The 18,404-nt window shown below is 48.4% G+C and overlaps 1 protein-coding gene and 1 long non-coding RNA gene across 12 annotated transcripts in view; one reads left to right on the forward strand and one right to left on the reverse strand.

Annotated features, from left to right (window-relative positions):
* LOC113889347 overlaps positions 1-5,497 on the reverse strand; it is a 71,455-nt gene extending 65,958 nt beyond the window's left edge. For all 5 annotated transcript variants that reach the window (XR_003510240.1, XR_003510241.1, XR_003510236.1 and 2 more), the window contains exon 1: positions 5,404-5,497. This is a non-coding gene — a long non-coding RNA (uncharacterized LOC113889347). The remainder of the gene's footprint in view (positions 1-5,403) is intronic.
* The window catches only part of SYT6 (synaptotagmin 6), a 70,688-nt gene that overhangs the window by 5,950 nt on the left and 46,334 nt on the right, over positions 1-18,404 (forward strand). For 5 of the 7 annotated variants that reach the window (XR_003510226.1, XR_003510225.1, XM_027536012.1 and 2 more), the window contains exons 2-3: positions 11,023-11,371; positions 12,771-13,326. Coding sequence is in view for 5 of the 7 variants with exons in the window: in XM_027536012.1 (XP_027391813.1) it covers positions 11,023-11,371; positions 12,771-13,326 (905 nt within the window). In the remaining 2 variants the exon portion in view is untranslated. The remainder of the gene's footprint in view (positions 1-11,022; positions 11,372-12,770; positions 13,327-18,404) is intronic. The other 2 variants (XM_027536023.1, XM_027536017.1) reach the window with 1 other exon arrangement.

The raw sequence follows: 18,404 nt of genomic DNA on the forward strand, positions 1-18,404 counted from the left end.
AGGTGGAGTAAGCTCTCCAGAGGCCGTAGGTTCCAGGGCCCTGTTTTCACTTGAGGTTAAAGGTCGGAGATGTAGCTAGGTCCTAGTTTAGGAACAGGGCCGCTGGGGAATAGGGGAGAGGGAGGAGGGTAGTGGCCCCGGGGAGGCTTGTGTGCGTGAGGGGACTGTGTCCAACCGTGGGGCGGGTGGAGCCCACCTCGGCTCTGTGTGGGTTGTAGGGGGCGCTGCTCCCCCCCAACTCTGGTCCTGGCAGTGTTTAATCAATGAGCTGATTACTGCAGCAGAAAGGACTGAGGTTAGATATGCAGAAGAACTTTTAGAAGGTTGTACGGTGGTGGAGGTTGATTCTTCTTGAAGAATCTCTGAACAAATTAGGCCCAGTAAGTATTATCAGATTTTGGTTCTCAGGTGCCATCACCTCCTGCACTACCCAACTCCGTATGCCTGTCAGACACACAATTTTCCCCAAGTCAGGGAGTCTCTTCCTGCCTGCCTCCCCAGCTCCCTTCCCTTCTTTGCTCCAATGATCCTTCTCCAGTGGGTCTCTTAATGCTTGCTCTGACCCCCTCAGACCCTAAATTCAAGCTGAGAACACACCTGTCGAGTTCTGGATGGAGACTCTTCCTCCTGTCTGTTTAGAGCAGAAATGCTAAGGGTGGGGGGGCAGCTGGCATACATGTGTACACATCCTGATACAGGAAGGCATTGGTGTTCTGACTTCAGAGGGACACCGCATAGTCTGCAATGACAGGTACCTGGATGGCCAGGCTGGGGATGAGGGAAGGCTGAGGAGTAAGAGCCAGCAGGCCCAGATGAATCAGTATGCCTTCCCTGCAGGCTGCTTCAGAGAGCAAGGTTGAATTGTCAGCCCTGGGGAACTTTAACTTTGGCTGCTGAGTCACAAGCCCTGGGGCCAAGCTGTGGGGGGAGGGGTCTGAAAGGGATGGGAGAGGCAGAAGACCCTTGATCAGAGCAGGAAAAAGAAAAATGGTTAAGTGTGGCTTTGGGATCTTGGAGGCTTAGGTGTGCATGGAGTCTGGGGTGATGCTGTGGAATTTGGGATCAGGCCCTGAGGTATCCCACACCCAGGCATCCCAGAACAACTGCATTCCAGAACAACTGTCTGGGTCCAGATTCTCCATTCAGAGAAATGCTGCATCTTTTCATTTGCAGTTTCATGAAAAATGCAAGTGATGAGAGTATTCCCAGATCCCTTTGCCATTGAATGTTTTCCTCTGCCTTTCTACTCCTGTAAGTCTCTAGCTCATGTAATTTTAAGTAACATTCTGAGATTCAACAACTGAGATTCTGACTCTACTATCATTTTCGGGGACCCTCTTACATGCCAAGGTCTGTGATATGAATTACACAAGAAATCTCAATCAGACCCTGAATTGGAAACATCTGTACACAGCTATCTGAGCTAAAAGCAAGTCCTATCTTTTCTTTAAAAACTCTAAAGGTAAAGGGTCTGCTTTCCTTCTTACTATCCACCTGCGCTCACGCCCCACCCCCACCCCCACCCCAGGGATACTAGCAGGCAGTTCTTCACCTTTCTTTGTGTCCTTTGCCTTTTGGAGGCGAATAAACTTTTTTTTCATAAGCCAAGTTGCAGAGTGTTAGGTGTGGGTAGCTTGGGTTCTGATAGCATTCTCAAGGTAGTAAGAAGTACAGAGTTGTTCCAGAAAATGCAAGGATCTGTTGAGAGAGCCTGAGCAGCCCTTCCCCTCCCAGGCTGGCAGGCAGGAATGATTATTTTTTGGTGCACTTATGGCCATGAGATGTATGTGATGTTTGTTCACTTTTCCAATGACTCTGGAGATGTTCTGTGATTCAGCCACCTGGCTTTGAAGTTGGCCTTTTGCAGCACAGATAGTATTTCTCCTGCTTGTGATGCCAAATTAAATGCACAGCATTTCATCCAAGCACACAAAAAAAGTTCTGTTTCTGTAACTGAGTCAGTCCCTCACTCCTTGATGGAAGGAAGGAATTCTGCAGATTTTGCCCTCTCTGGGGAAATGTGCAATACATAATCCTTTAGAACCCATGGTGATGATATTCAGACTATGGTGTGTCTTGGGCTTTAAGATTCCAGAACCAGGATCAAGGATCTAGGAGTTGTAGAGCCCTTGGATTTACAGTTCTAGAAGTTACCTTCTCTCTGTGTGGGAACTTCAAGAGTGGGGATGGTAGATACAGAATGTTCCATCCTCCCAAGCTCTGCACAAAAGATATGTTCTTTTCTAATTGTTCTAGCATGACTGTGTCCTCCCTGTCCACAGAGTTGGAGTATGATGTGTGACTGAAAATAATGAGGACTAAGATTGAAGCATGTGGATCAGGCCAGGTTTTTTTAAGATCTGTATAAGGCTTCCCTTGGAGAAGGTGATGGCACCCCACTCCAGTACTCTTGCCTGGAAAATCCCATGGACGGAGGAGCCTGGTAGGCTGCAGTCCACGGGGTCGTGAAGAGTCAGACACGACTGAAGCGACTTAGCGGCAGCAGCGGCAGCAGCAGCAGCAGGGCTTCCCTGGTGACTCAGATGGTAAAAAATCTGCCAGCAATGCAGGAGACCCAGGTTCAAGCCCTGGGTCAGAAAGATCCCCTGGAGAGGGAAATGGTAAGCCACTCCAGTATTCTTGCCTGGAGAATTCCAAGGACAGTGGAGCCTGGTGGGCTACAGTCCATGGGGTTGCAAAGAGTCAAACACGACTGAGTAACACTTTCACTTTCCCACAGAACTGTCTGGAGTAGGGTGGGGGGTAGGGGGAACATAGAGTAAGAGAAAAGTCCTGACACAGCTAAGTGGCACCCCTGCTAGTCCAACTTAGGAAAAGATGCCTAAAAACAGAAGGTGGAGAAAAAAGGGGGAAATTTTTAAACATAAAAACAGAAGGACACAGCCACAGTTAGGAACTGAAAGCAGAGGGACTGAAAAGTGGAGGTGAGCAGTACATCCAGCTCTGGATTCTCCAGGTATATGATACTACCTTATCCCTCCCTTCTCTCTGTGTGGGGACTGAACTGTTTTTCTTGCTCCATGAGGTCCAGGCAAACCTCTTTTCTCACTGGTTGCAAGTATAAACTGGGAGATGGAGGTGGAGGAAAAAGAATCCAACTTTCTGTCTGCCCCTCTCCCCATCATCCCAGCCTTGACTGCTCCATTCAGAAGGGCCACATATCCTGACCACCAGGCAGAAAGGTACAGTTACCATCCACCAAAATAATAATACTAAAATAATCCCTAAATTAATGCCAATGCTCTGTTAGCTATGACACTCCATATTAGTCTCCGATTTATCCCTGAATCCTCTAATGATGGTGGAAACAGGCACCCAGTCATAAAGCTTGGTGCGGCTGTAATTAGTCCAGCATTGTCTCTCCTCATCACAGCTTTTCCAAGAGCATTAATTCCTTCTCTGTTTGGACTCCACTAATTATCCCCATCAGTAGTTCAGCCTGGATCTCTGAAAGAAGGAAAGGAAGCAAAGGCTTCCTGCTTCCCCTCCCCCTAACCCTGAATTTTAATTATACCAGGTTCTCCTAATAAATTTACAAGCAGAGCTTATTATTAATGGAAGATGTATGTGAGCCTCAGAACAAAATAGCCTTCATTGTCCCAACACACACACACACACTCTCTCTCTCTCTCTCAGGGATTTCTCAGGTACATTTCCAGATGGGACTTTTCCAGGGGCCATTGATTATTTGCCTGATGGCTATAGTTTCTGCATCTTCCAGGGAAGGAGAAAGAGATGGGGGATGAGGAGGCTGGTCCCCAGAATTCTGCCCAGGTTCAGAGGGTCAGGCTAAAAACCTGAAGATGCTCCCCACCCTCTCCTAATTATAGTGAAGAAATGCCTCCCCAGCTTCTTTGCCCAGACTTTGCCTCTGGAACACATCAGCTCTGCCTCCAGACCCCTCAGGGAACTGCTCAAGACCCTGGGCTTCAACATCAGAAAGTCCCCAGTTCAAATCTCAACTCTTCCGCTTAGGTACACTTTGTACAAGTTACTACCTTAACATCTCTCAACGTAGTTACTTTATCTTTGAGAAAGTGAAAGTGAAGTCGCTTCGTTGTGTCCAACTCTTTGTGACCCCATGGACTGTAGCCCACCAGGCTCCTCTGTCCATGGGATTCTCCAGGCAAGAATACTGGAGTGGGTTGCCATTTCCTTCTCCAGGGGATCTTCCCGACCCAGGGATCGAACCCGGGTCTCCCGCATTGCAGGCAGATGCTTTACCCTCTGAGCCACCAGGGAAGCCCTTCTTTTAGAGATGAATACTAATTTCTTAGGGAGGATGTAAAGATTAAGAGATCTTGTAAGGGGCACAGCACTTACTATATAGAAATAAATAACAAATACTGTTACTAGGGCTTCCTTGGTGGCTCAGATAGTTAAGAACCTGCCCACAATGCAGGAAATGTAAGAGACATGGGTTTGACCCTGGGTTGGGAAGATGCCCTGGAGAAGAGCATGGCAACCCACTCCAGTATTCTTGCCTAGAGAATCCCATGGACAGAGAAGCCTAGTGGGCTACAGTAGTCCATGGAGTCACAAAGAGTCGGACGCGTCTGAGCAACTAATACTTTCATTACTAGTCTTCATATTAATGGTTCTGACCAGAGTCTTTTCCCTTCCTAGATTAGACACTGCACCTTCCAGGGTTTGGGGCCTCTGAGTTTCTTGCTGGCTGCTCCCTGAGTTGTGCGAGTCTGTGCCTCCAGCTGTGTCTGCCCAGGAGCTCCTTCACTGAGGCAGCTTTCACTCTGCAGTGCCTGACATTGCCCATTTCTGAGGGTCCATCAGTGACCCCAGACCCTGCAGCCAGCTTTCTCCAGCTTTGAGGGGAGCAGAGGAAATGGTCCTTTCTTTTCACTTCCTCTCTCCAGTTTATCTTTTCAATTACAGTCTGTTAGCAAGAATGTCTTCCTGACACGGAAGCCCATTAGAAAAATGGGAACAATAGCAAGCGATGAGAAAGGCTGATAAATCCTAACACTATGGGTGGAGAGAAGAGGAGGGAGCACTGGAGTATCAGGGCTCTGTCTCCAGAGAAAAAAGTGTCAGTGGGGAGATAAGAAATGCCTGGGTTGCTAATTAATAGCCTACCATTTTCCAGAGAGAGAGAGGGAGGCCATGAGCCATCCCCCCTGTCAGACAATCTCACTTAAGGTGACAGGCAGGTCCTGCCCTGATGGCCTTCAGGGAATCATCAGGAAAGAAGGGGCCTTATCATCATCACCAGAAAAGAAGGGTCTTAAAGTCTCTCACATGTTTGCCCCCTGGTTCCATGTCCCCCTTCCCTGCCTCAATGGCCAAGCTTTGGGTCCATTCTGTACCCAGTGAACTGTTACCCACCACAAAAACAAAAACCAGGAAGAAATAACAGCAACTTACCTTTGGGAACTTTCACCATATATTGGGCTTCCCCGATGGCTCAGTGGGTAAAGAATCCACCTGGCAATGCAGGAAACACAGGAGGCACGGTTCAATCCCTGAGTTGGGAAGATCCCCTGGAGGAGGAAATGCAACCCACTCCAGTATTCTTGGCCTGAAAAATCCTGTGGACAGAGGAGCCTGGTGGGAGCCTACAGTCCAAAGGATTGCAAATAGTCGGACACGACTGAGCAACTAAGCACACACACACCATGTATCCAGCATTGTGCTCAAGGCCTTACTTCATCTAATATTTACAGTGATTCTTTGAAGTAAAAGAGGAGACTAATGTTTGGAGAAGTTAAGTAACTTGTTCAAGGTCACACAGTTGATAAGCGTGCTCTGTGGTCATTCTGGCACTGGTGCTCAGTGGAGATGTCTGCCTCGTGTCCCTGAGCACTTCCCCAGTCCAGGCTAGAACCCACATGCCCTGCACAGCACCAGATCACTGGGTGTGTTTCTGAAGCCAAGTCCCATCACTATCTGCTCTCCCAAAGGCTGCTGGGTAACTGGTCAATATGGTTCCCCAAACCAGGTGCCCGTAAAATACTGGTCTCCTCTAATACCTAATACTGAGTAATGGACTTCTTTTCCCCAGTTTCCAAGCAAACTTTGCAAAAGCATAGTACGTTCTGCATTGTACATTTTTCTTCCATGAATTTCTTCTTATTCCTTTGGAGCTTGTTCACCAGCTGGTTGGTGACAGTAATGGCAAAACAACTGAACAGTGAGTACTGACAGAAAAACTTGGAGATGTGAGATCTTTCACATAGTATGTATTACATCTTGAGATACAGGGAGATCTAGCTATAATATATATGTATTATAATACATATTATATAGAGACATAATAGAATAATTGTATTATATTAATATATATATTATATAATAGAATAATTATATTATTTTTACTGGTAAGATTGTTCCTAGTTTGTAATGATAAAGTTAAAGCTATCTCTCTTATTAGTGTTCATGGTTTGCATGTGTTCTGCCCACTAAACAAATTTTAAAATTAAAAGATGTTCAAAATCAGACTGGGCAGAACTAGACAATTCTAATAAAAATAGCAAATATTTATTATATGGCTTACTACATTCTAGGCACTGTCCTTTGCACTTTTGATACACTTGATCTCATTTAAATCTCACAATGACCCTATCAGGTAGATATATTACTCTACCCATTTTACAGATGATGAAACAGAGTCTGAGAGAGATTAAGAGTCACAGTTGATAACCAGTAGAGATGGACATTGAATGAGCCCAGTCTGACTCCAAAACAATGCTTCTTTCTCTCCAGGATGAAGGGGAAGTAAAGAAGGAAAAGGAGAGGAAGGAAGAATAGAAATACAAACACTTAGGAAGTTCGTCCTCTTTTTCAATGTGTAGGACTTTCTCCCTTACCAGAGGCTTACCTCTCTTTCTTTTATTGGAGGATAATTGCTTTACAATGCTGTGGTGGTCTCTGCCATATGTCAACACGACTCGGTCATAATTACATATATACATTCCGTCCTTCTTCAGCCTCCCTCCCCAAGCCCTTGCCGCCTCCCCAGGTCGTCACAGGGCGCCAGGCCGGGCTCCCTGTGTTGCACCGCAGCTTCCCGCTAGTTATCTCTGTTACGCATGATAGTGTGTATATGTCAATGCTGCTGCTGCTGCTGCTGCTGCTAAGTCACCCCAGTCATGTCTGACTCTGTGCGACCGCATAGACGGCAGCCCACCAGGCTCCCCCATCCCTGAGATTCTCCAGGCAAGAACACTGGAGTGGGTTGCCATTTCCTTCTCCAATGCATGAAAGTGAAAAGTGAAAGTGAAGTTGCTCCGTCATGTCCGACTCTTCGAGACCCCATGGACTGCAGCCCACCAGGCTCCTCCATCCATGGGATTTTCCAGGCAAGAGTACTGGAGTGGGGTGCCATTGCCTTCTCCTATGTCAGTGCTACTTTCTCAATTTGTCCTACCCTCTCCTTCCCCCACGGTGTCCTTATTCTCTCTTACCATGAAGCTAGTGTATGGTATAACATGAAGAGCACTGGGTCAGAACTTAAAAGGTGGCTAAACTGCCATCAAAATGCTATCTGCCTCAGAGGGTTGAGGTTCAAACAAGACTTGAGTGGGGAAAAGGCTGTGAAGGCTGTGTATGCACCTGCAGTTTACTAGAGGCAATGCATCCTGGTGGGTTGGTCCCAGCAGGCCCGGGGTAGGAAGGCAAGTGTCTTAGGTCACCTGGGCCTTTGGACAGCCCTTTGTGACACGTTTTCAGCCAGGCTCTGAGGGCAGGCTGAATTCCAGGTCACACGCAGTGATTTTAAAGGAGCTAAATCCTCTGCAATCATACACACCGTGGCCTAATTCTGGTCTTACCAGCCTTGCTCACCACCTCGTTCCCCTGTGGTGTGAACCCACTCAGCATTGGGACCTAATTCTATTTGCATGGCCCGCCTGTGAGGTATCCTGGAAGAAGAGTCTCCAGGCAGAGGAAGGGCCTCCTGGCCTTACATAACCAGTATTGAGCACCGGGTGCCAATTCCCAATAATCTCACAGTGCTGAGGGGACAACAGCCAGGGGTCATGTGGAGACACATTCCAAATAGCAACCATGCTGAGGAAAAATTGATTCCTCCACCTCTCTTTTCATTTATGAATTCAGTTGTTTTTTTTTTTTTTTGTCAGACTGAACATTTAAATGCACTCTCTGCTCTCTAGATTCCCCCCATTTCTCCCCCTTTCTCATTAAAATTCTAATTATTACCAGAAGAAGAAAGATGTATGATCAAAGGAAAGCAAAACCCTAGAAATACCTTTTGTTTTAAGGTGACTCATATTGCAGAGAATGCACCCGGAACCGCTGTAACAAAGAACAGATGTGGAGGGCTCAGAGATGGCCAGATACTTTTAAATACACACACACACACACACATATATATCTGTGGTATATACTTAGCTATATCTGTGGTAGCATTCCTGTGAACCCCAAGGGTATCAGGGCTTAAGGAAACAGTCTTCAAACTATTTAGATCATGAAATCGTAACAGCAAAATTTATTTTTATTTAATACTTCCAATATGTGTTTATTTGCTCCCATGTTCTATACACATGTACAAAAGGGGTATTGTAAAGCTGACTCTCCAAACACTTAGCAGTTGTGTGACCCTGGGCAATCTATTTAACCTTCTGTGCCTTAGTTTCCTCATCTGCAAAATGAGGATAATAATCTTCACCTATTTCACTGGAGAGTCTTAAATGAGTGAATACATAAAAAGCACTTTGCGCCTTGGACATTGTAATGTTCATAACTTGACTAAATTCAATAACAAAATTCATTACTATCAATTTGTATATTATAATTCGTATTTTTTTATTTTTCAGATAATGAATAAATATTCAAGAAATCTAATATTTTTTTCTCTTACACTCCCAGGATGCATGCACACTGTAATTGGAGACCTTTAGTCTAGAAGTTCACTTAGAATCAGTTTGTCTGGTCCCTAGCAGTCTCTGGTGGACTAACCTCAGCTCCTATGCTGGGGAAAGGCTCCCAGGTCTCTGTGCAGGGGCCTGGGGCCTGGAGAAGGTGGCAAAAGGCATGAGGGTCCTATGTTCTTATTCCTTAGTCCTGAAGGCGGTAGCTGATCAAGGCCAATACCCTGCAGCCAGGGAGTCGGGAGGCAGTGCTCGCTCCCCAGAGATGACTGATGTTTTGGCCTCTTCCTCAGGTCCCTCTGGAAGGAGGAGAGCTTTCCCTGGGGCCTGTGCTGTGAGAGTTCTCTTGATCCCCCAAAGAGGGACCAAGCATCTCCCAGCCTAGTTTAGTACCAGGAACAAGGCAAGTGCTCAGTAAATATTGGTTGAGCGATAATGACAGCTGTTTTATTTGACATTGATCGACTGATTCATTCATTCATTCATTCTCATGTGTCAATTTCTATGCTGAGCCGTGAGTCAGACAAATGAAAAATAACACAGGGTTACAGTAACCTACAGTTTAATCCAGGACAAACAGTCTGGGACAGTGGAATGAGCCCTAGGCTGGGTGGGCAGTGGACATCTGGACCCTGGTCTAGGCTCTGTGATCTCTGACCACAGGCAAGTCCCTCATCTGGAACACTGCTCCCACCTGCAGAAGCACAGCCTGACCTCAGTACTTGTAGGGTCATTCCTCACCTTAAATCCCAAGATTCTTAAGGCTTGGGACAGGATAATTCATAGGCCTGCAGTGGCAGGCAAGTAACAGGGACAGGAGCTAGTGAGCATACAGCCTTCCGAAGGGCATCGCCAGTTCTCAGTATGTGGGAGCACAGGTCCAGTTACCAAGACCTCAGGCCATTTCCAGAGAAGCCAGGAATCTGGTGTGATGATGACGATGGTGATGATGGAACTGCTTGATTTTTCAGTCATACGCAAGCCAAACAAGCCTCTTCTGGCTTGTCTACAAGTGACCTTTGTGCAAACCCATTGGTTCAAGGCTTCCTGATGTCTCAGAGTAAGAAGAGGCCTTGAGCTCAAAGGTTCATTCCTAAAGGTGGGGTGCGGGTAAGGGGCGTGCTTAGTAGCTTCTCCCAGAGAAAGGCATCCTTCACAACTCTCCTAGGGTAATGGACATCCTACTTGGGGCACAGGGTGGGACAGTGAGTGCCTGCCTCTGAATCAATCATGACTTTCAAAAATACCAGTGTTACAGCAGAACCACAGGAATGGGGGCAAAGGACAGCTATCGGAATTGTTTGTATTTAGCTCTGAAGTAAACTGTGTGGATCAGATTCCAACTTGGTGTGGTGTGTGTGGGGTCAGTCATGTCCAACTCTGTGCAACCCTATGGACTTTTGCCCTTCAGGCTCCTCTGTCCATGGGATTTTCCAAGCAAGAATACTGGAAAGGGTTGCCATTTCCTTCTCCAGGGAGATTCCAACTTCATACAAGTATTTGTTGAGCCTACTGTGTGCACACTTCTGAGAATACGGGAGAAGCATTAGACCTAATCCCCACCCTCAAGGAGATTATGCCTGATCTCGTTCTCTTCAAGTCAACCTATTCACTATATATTAGCTCCTGCTGTGGGCTTGGCGGGCTTGGGGTGAGTGAAGAGAATGAAGTTTCTCAGCCTGGGGCCCCCAATGCCTCACAACCTGTGGAGGAAGAGAACTGTCTGCAAAAAACTACTCTGCTTTAAGTCTGGCCATAGTAACAGTTCTAATAGAAATTCAAACAGCATCCAAATGTGAACGCTTCACGAATTTGCACATTTGCTTAGGCTGCTATTTAAATTACCTTCCCTTCCCTGGGCACATGCCAACAGGGAGTCGGGGAGACAGCCCAGGTGCTCCCCAAGCTGGCGGTGGGGGGAGGGGCGAAGCTGGAGAAATCAGCCTGAGGTGAACACGAGGCTGCAGATATTTCACAAGTTGGATGTGGAGCACTGACCCTACAACCATCCCTCCTCTGCCTGGGCAGCCTTCTCATGACCACTCTTTTCTCTTCTTCCGTCTCTGTCCCTTGTGTGTGGCCCCTCTTTGAAAACCCTTCCCGGCTTCTCCCCACCTCTGTCTGTCTCTGTGCCTCCCTGCCTGGCTGAGGGCAGGCACCTCTGTCAGCCTCCTCGCAGTGGTAGTTATTGTGTGTGGCGTGGCCCTGGTGGCAGTTTTTCTCTTTCTCTTTTGGAAGCTGTGCTGGATGCCCTGGAGGAACAAGGAGGCCTCCAGCCCCTCCTCAGCTAATCCCTCCCCGGAGGCCCTCCAGAGCCCCAGCTCCAGAGGCAACATGGCGGACAAGCTCAAGGACCCCCACACCCTGGGCTTCCTAGAGGCGGCTGTGAAGATCAGCCACACGTCCCCAGATATCCCAGCTGAGGTGCAGATGTCCGTCAAAGAGCACATCAAGCGTCACACACGGCTGCAGCGACAGACCACAGAGCCAGCATCGTCCACCAGGTGAGGGGTGGACCCCTCCCTTCCTTAACTCCACATTCCTGAATCCAATACATGAATGAGATTCCAGCCTGTGAGGATCAGAGACTGGAAATAATCATATGCGTATTCTGGTTGGAGAATATGTCAGATGATGTCTTCCATGGTGGGTGATTGGCTCGGAGGTGGGCACCAGGGGTGACTTCAGGAGAGGGGAACCTTGGAGGTGGGGTGCTGTGCAGGTGGTCAACCCTGAGATGTGTGTGGGTGGGAGGTGTTGGCTTGTCCAGAGGGAAAGGAATATGCAAAGGTGCAGAGACATAAAAGTTAATGATGTGTCTATGTCCGCACCGCCTCTGAGATGGAGTCTGCAGTGTGTGGGAGAGAAGCAAGAGATTCCTAACATTTTGAGAAGGAGAATAGCCTTTGCCAGAGTTCCCTGCCTTACAGAAATTGGATACATGACATTCTTTATCTGAACAAACAAAATGACAAAAAAACAACCACCATGTAATGACAAAAACCTACTCTAAATTCAGAAACTTTTATTTATTTATTTTTTTAATTCAGAAACTTTTAAAAGATGTGGAACGTGCATGCATAAGGCGTTGTATTTATTAAAAATTTGGGGCTCTTATGGATTCCTGGGTCCAGGATCCCAGCGGTCCAGCCAAAGGGAAGCAGGCCTGGTCTTCAGATTGAAAGCCAGAAATGGTACAAGTGCTGGGTCACATTTACGGAGTTTGTTTTTTGACATCAGGCAAATTGCTCATTTTCCTAAGCCTCAGTTTTCCCAACTGTAAAATAGGGCTAATGACGCTCATAAGGTTGCTGTGAGGAGCCAGTGTAAGAATCCATGCAATAATAAGAGCTTATTATATACCTGGCTCTGTTCTAAGCACTTTGTGTGTATTCCTTTCACCCCACAGCAATCCTATGCAATTGCTACTTTTAGTTTTTCATATCTTACAGTACAGAAAGATTAAATAATGTGTCCCAGGTCATGTAGCTACAAAGTGGCAGAGGGAAAGGGGGTAATGATCCTGGTGGTGATGAAGGAATGCTGTATGGAGGGTGGGAAAGGATGGTCCTTCTAAATAGGGGAGCTTTTTAAATAGGTGAACCTGAGTCAACGTCTTCCAGGAAAGAAACCTAGAAAGCCAGAAGCAGAAAAGCAAGGGAAAAGATAATGATCACAATGGCTAACCTTTACTACAGCTTGTTATGTACCAGGCCCCATTCCAACTACTTTACGTGGATTAAGACATGCGCACAAAGTGCGGCAGAGGTAAAGGGGGTCAGCTAGCAGGAAGTAAAGGGGGCCTCACACGGGGTAGGATGAGCCGGGCCCCGAGCCATGTCGGTCTGCACCCCGCTCTCCGTCCCCCGACCTCACTCTCTCACCCTTCCCCCCCTCCTCCAGGCACACGTCGTTCAAGCGCCACCTGCCGCGGCAGATGCACGTGTCCAGCGTGGACTACGGCAACGAGCTGCCCCCAGCAGCGGAGCAGCCCACCAGCATCGGCCGCATCAAGCCCGAACTCTATAAGCAGAAGTCGGTGGATGGGGACGATGCCAAATCCGAGGCCAAGAGCTGCGGGAAGATCAACTTCAGCCTGCGCTACGACTACGAGAACGAGACCCTGATTGTGCGCATCCTGAAGGCCTTTGACCTCCCAGCCAAGGACTTTTGCGGCAGCTCCGACCCTTACGTCAAGATCTACCTCCTGCCCGATCGCAAGTGCAAGCTGCAGACGCGGGTGCACCGCAAAACCCTGAACCCCACCTTCGACGAGAACTTCCACTTCCCGGTGCCCTACGAGGAGCTGGCTGACCGCAAGCTGCATCTCAGCGTCTTCGACTTTGATCGCTTCTCCCGCCACGACATGATCGGGGAGGTGATCCTGGACAACCTCTTTGAGGCCTCCGACCTGTCCCGGGAAACCTCCATCTGGAAGGACATCCAGTACGCCACGAGTGTGAGTACCGCCGGCCCCGGGGGCCTTTTCAGGATTTATAGTTCTGGATTTGAGTGGATGTGTTCCTGAACCCCGAAACCCCTAGAGACAAATGGGCCTCTGCCCTTCAGGATGTGAAAGGGGACCCCACCTCATAGCCCAGCCCACCCCGGGAGAAATCCTTGCACTGGGCCCCAGGTGGGTGGGGAGGGATGGTGACAGCGGAGCTCCCAAGTGGTTGGGAAGGGAAGGAAAGGGAATTTGTATCTATTGCTTCTGATGTATCTTCTGTAGTGGTTGCCTCTACCTTCTAGGCCTCAGGACTGCCACCTATAATGTATGTCTTTAATCATGGGCGAGGATGGGGCCAGGCTTATAGACTGACTCAGACAGCAACATGTGCCAAGGGCTTTGATGTGTACTAGAAGCCTGGCACAGGCGATCAAGGACAGGCTATATTAATCAGGATAAACCAGGTTATGCCACAGCAACGAATAATCCTAGGATTTGGTAGCTTAAAGCAGCCAAGATTTAGTTCTCGTTCATGTTACGTGTGCTTTGCAGCTTGACCAGGGTTCCATTCTACCTTGTCACCAAGTTTACAGAGGCTCCGTTTTGACCCTGTGCTCCTAGTTACCACCTCAGGAAGGAGGGGATGTGGCAAATCGTGCACTATTTCTTAAAGCTTCCATGCTGAAATGACACATGTCACTTCCACTCACATTTCATTAGCCAAAGCAAGACACATGTGACTCCTAATATTAAGGGGACAGGGCAAAGCAATCCTACCACATGTCCAGAAGGGGGACTGGAAGTACTTAACAACCAGAACTAGAAACTGTCATGCAGCAGAGCCCCTGCTCTCAGGCCCTGCCTGCCTACGCCATCTGGAAGGTGGTAGGGGAGGAGGCCAGCCTGGAAGGAGACCTGGCTAATTCACACACTACAGAGCCAGATGCTGGGCTCTTCATAATCAATTAGAATTAACCAGGAAGGTTTCAAGGCGCACAAGGAAAGGGTTATGTATTGGCATACAAGGAAAGGATTATTAAAGAAGCAATGGGAATTGGATATGGTTAACCCAGGAAGACTTCTTGGAGGAGAAAGTCAAGCATTATTTTGAAAATGAGTAGGGCTTGAGTTGGCTTTTTAAGAGGCGGGCAGGTTTGGCACAGAGAATTAAGAGAGCATCTCCAAAACCCTTGGGTCCAGTGTAGACAGTGTTCTCCAGGGCCCTGGGTGGCTGTTGAAGAAGCTGTGTAATTGCATCCCACAGATGGAGGTGTGGGATGTGCCTTTCTCTAAGTCCAGCTAGGCAGCTGAGAGCCCTGAAGGGGTGTTGCCACCAAATGCCAATGGCGTTGTGTCTGGTGTCTTGAACGCCAAGTGGTTGAGTGTCCCCTGGGATATTTCTTTCACTGTTTCTCTGGGTGCAGACTCTCCCTGTGGACAATCAATGCTCAATATCTATATATTGAATTTGTAAGGAGAGAGGCTGGGAAAATCAACCCCACTCTGGTGGGAAAAGGAATTGATTTGTTCAAGGGGAGAAAGCTTGGTGGGTTCTGTTTCTGCTCCGGGAAGGTCTCTGGGATAGCCCATTCTCCTAGCTGATGCTAACTTTGGTCCAGTTTGGTGTCCCAGCACCTCCCCTACTTTTGCTTTCCTGAAATGTCATCCCCAAGAACAGAAAACAGCACAGGCAGGGGGGCTTGCAGATGGGGCGGGCAGACGGGGCCGGCTGGAACAGCAGCTGTGCACCGGCCCCAAGCTCAGGAGCTCTGCTCTATCAATCACTGTGAAGTTTACATCTGGTACAGCTCTTCCCTGTGGTCTCGAATGGCAGCAGCTTCATTATGGTGACCGTACAGGTAGCGAAGAGTGGCTTAGTCCTCCCCATACTGAGGCTGAGGCCCCGGGGCTCAGAGAGAGGGGGGTGGGGGCCAGGGGCTGTGAGGAGCAGGACTCAACTCAGCCCTCTGAGGAGCTTCCCTTCTCCTCCCCAGAGACCTCCCTTTCCTGTGACTTTAGCTCCAGGCACGATGGACGCCCTCATTGTGGAGCAGGCAGTCTGCGCTCAGGGACGCCCCTCACATGAATGCTAACTTCCTAGAATTCCATGGCTGTCCCTACCATGTCCCACACCTCTTCCCCAGCCCAGCTTGAGAAAAAGGACAGACCCTCACCATCCTCATCACCCTCAGTCAGTACCATTATAGTCCTCCTCTATCTTCTCTTAAGCAGGACCCTGTGCAAAGCACTGGGGACCAAGGGGGGTCTTGGATAGAAGACAGCCTCTTTGACCCAATGCAGAACTTGAATTATAGAGACAAGAAATGTTCATGCAGTAGCTAGTGATGCAAAGTAGCAAATAATGCGTGAGGTTGTAAGATCTGAGAATTAGGACAGTCAGGGACAGTTTCTTGGGTGAAAGAGAATTTAGCTGTGTGGGAGGGCTTGGTATACATAACTTGATATGCAAAGAGGAAGGGAAGCATTCTAGCCAAGGACAGGAGTCTGAGACCAGGAGTTTCTGAAGCTGAAGAGGGGGGTGACTTGCTCATACACCCATCTTGCTCACAGTCTGTGGGATGAATGTTCTGTCTGGTGAGGCCACCAGGGCCCTCCTCTCTGCAGCTTCTCAGCAGGCTGGCTCTCAGGGGCGGTCTCTTTATCCTGGGGGGATGAGGATTCAGGCAAAGGAAGGGAAAAGGAAATGAAGGGCTGGTGCTTTTGCTTGAGCTAACTCTAAAATTGTAATTACGTTGAGGCCAGAGAGGCCCAAGTCGCAGTGACGGGGAATGATTGAGTACTCCATGTATGTGAAATCCTGCAGCCAGAGCCATGGGGGCTGATGTGGATGAGCCCAGTCGGCTGCCATCTCTCCTGCGTGCCAGATTCCTGCTGGATTCTGATCCTAGAGTTGCATTTTGGCCTCCAGCTCCTCAAACCTGCAGGCTGGTCCCTGAACATGCCCGGCATTTCTGCCTCTTGCCTTTACTCCCAAGGTTCCCTCTGGCAGCCAGGCCTTTCCCCCACCTCTCTGACCCAAATCAACCCACCTTTGAAAGCTTCCCCCAAAGTCCTTCCACTCTCAGAGAAGTCACTCCTGGATTTATTCTCTGGGTCCCTCAGTTATACACCAAATCATATTCTGTCTTGCAAAGTCCTTCCAGTGGCTTAGGAATGGTTTGTGTCCCACATTTGACTTTTTATTTTCCCTCAGGGCTCAGAGTGTCATTTTAGGCAAACATAAGAACTCAGCACCTTCTTGCTGAATGACCGATGGCTTAGTTAATTCAAATAAAACTACATATTGGTGCACAGGGAAAGGATTATTAAAGAAGCAGAGAGTTAACCTGGGAAGCCTTCCTGGAGGAGAAAGTCAAGTGTATTTGGAAAATGAGCTGAGCTAGGCATGGCTCTGCATTCCTTCAGAGTGATGGTTCAGGTAGGTGGCTGATGTCCGGAGTAGCAAAGAAATGAACCAGTCGGATCAGGTGGTCTGGACTGAAGTGGAGGGTCAGTGACTCACAGTCTGGTAGAAGGAGAGGCCCTGTGAGAAGCGGGCTGGGGAGGCTGCTCTGAGGCCACACCAGTCTATAAATGCTATCTGCTTGTTGCTCCTCGAACGCGGACAGGAGGATCAGGTGCAGCCCTGGCAGGTGGAACCAGACAGGTTCCTTATCTTGGTCCCTGCCCCGGTGCTTAAGGTGGTTTAGAGTAGCAAAGCCTGGAGCATTTGTGTTTTTTCCTTACGAGCGAGCACAAGCACTGAACTCGGAGCTTCAAAGCTAGTGAAGGGAAGGTATGCATCCAATTAGGCGAGCTTTTTAAATTGCAAACCCTTAAGGCCCAAGGAACACTGGCCTCAGCACCCCCAGGTTGTTCTGGGCAAAGTTTAGGCTGTAACAGAGCTACTCCTCCCCCTCAACTGGAGGGTGAGAAGCAGGCACAGCAGACGTGTTGGGGCCATCGGAGCCCTCTATTGTTCCCCAGAATCCAGATGCTCAGGCTGCCACTGAGACTTCCCCCTCTCGCTGGCTTGACTCAGGTCCCCTGGAGGTCTCCTGGGAGTTCCCTGTGGTTTGCCATTTTTCTCTCCACCCAGAACATCCATTGGCTGAGATCATTCTGCTCTTCCCTTCCCCCCCTTCAGCCCCCAGTCTCATTATTTCTATATAAAGCTGTAGATTTATCATTATAATAGAGCTGCCGTCACCAAGGTTTGCTAACGTCTCTGTAATCTTGTAGTTATTGCTACAGAGGCCTCAGACCCCAGCGCACACAACTGTTCCTGTCCCCATTCCTGCTCCTTCATGGAGGCTGTAATTGGGGCCATAAATATGTGCCATGCTTGGTGGCGTTAATGGACTTGGCCATCTTTCTACCTTACCAGGTTCCCCATGGGTCAGAGTGAGTGTGTGTGGTCATGTGCGTGTGTGTGTGTGCGAGTGCATGTATGTGTGTGTTTTGGTGCCAATGCAGTCAGTACTCCATAGACTACCAGGGAGCCTGGACTCAGTCTGCAGGGGGGAAGGGAGGCCTTGAATGGTGGAACAATCTATTCTCTAGCCTGGGAATGAGGAGAGCTGGGTACAAAGAGCTCAGGCTTTGGTACCAGACAAACTTGTGTTGTATTCTAGCTTTTGCACTTTCTAGCTTTGAGACCCTAGGGACATTGTCTAAACCGTGCCTCAGTTTCCTCATCAGGAAAGTGAGAGGTAATAATAGTACCTAGCTTGTATTATATGTAGTCACTTAAATAAAATGCAAAGATGCCTAGGGCAGCACTGTCACAGGGCAGCCTGCTGAGCTCCATGCTTACAGTGCCTCTCTTCTAACTCAGCCTCCAGGGCACTATTTATACCACCCCTGGGTCTGAGCCCCAACTTTGGTCTGGACCATCTATTCTGACAGGTGGTTGGCTATTATTCATTCCTATTTTATTTATTTCTCTCTTTTATGTATAGTCCTGCCCTGTGTTCTCTGTGTGACCTTGGAAAAGTGACTTGCCCTCTCTGGGCTGCATGTGCCTCAGAAACCAGTTTCAAAGTTATGAGATTCTGAGATTCTCAGCTTCTCCTGTAAAGAAGCGA

The sequence above is a fragment of the Bos indicus x Bos taurus genome, chromosome 3, assembly GCF_003369695.1.
Source record: "Bos indicus x Bos taurus breed Angus x Brahman F1 hybrid chromosome 3, Bos_hybrid_MaternalHap_v2.0, whole genome shotgun sequence".
Taxonomy (NCBI): domain Eukaryota; kingdom Metazoa; phylum Chordata; class Mammalia; order Artiodactyla; family Bovidae; genus Bos; species Bos indicus x Bos taurus.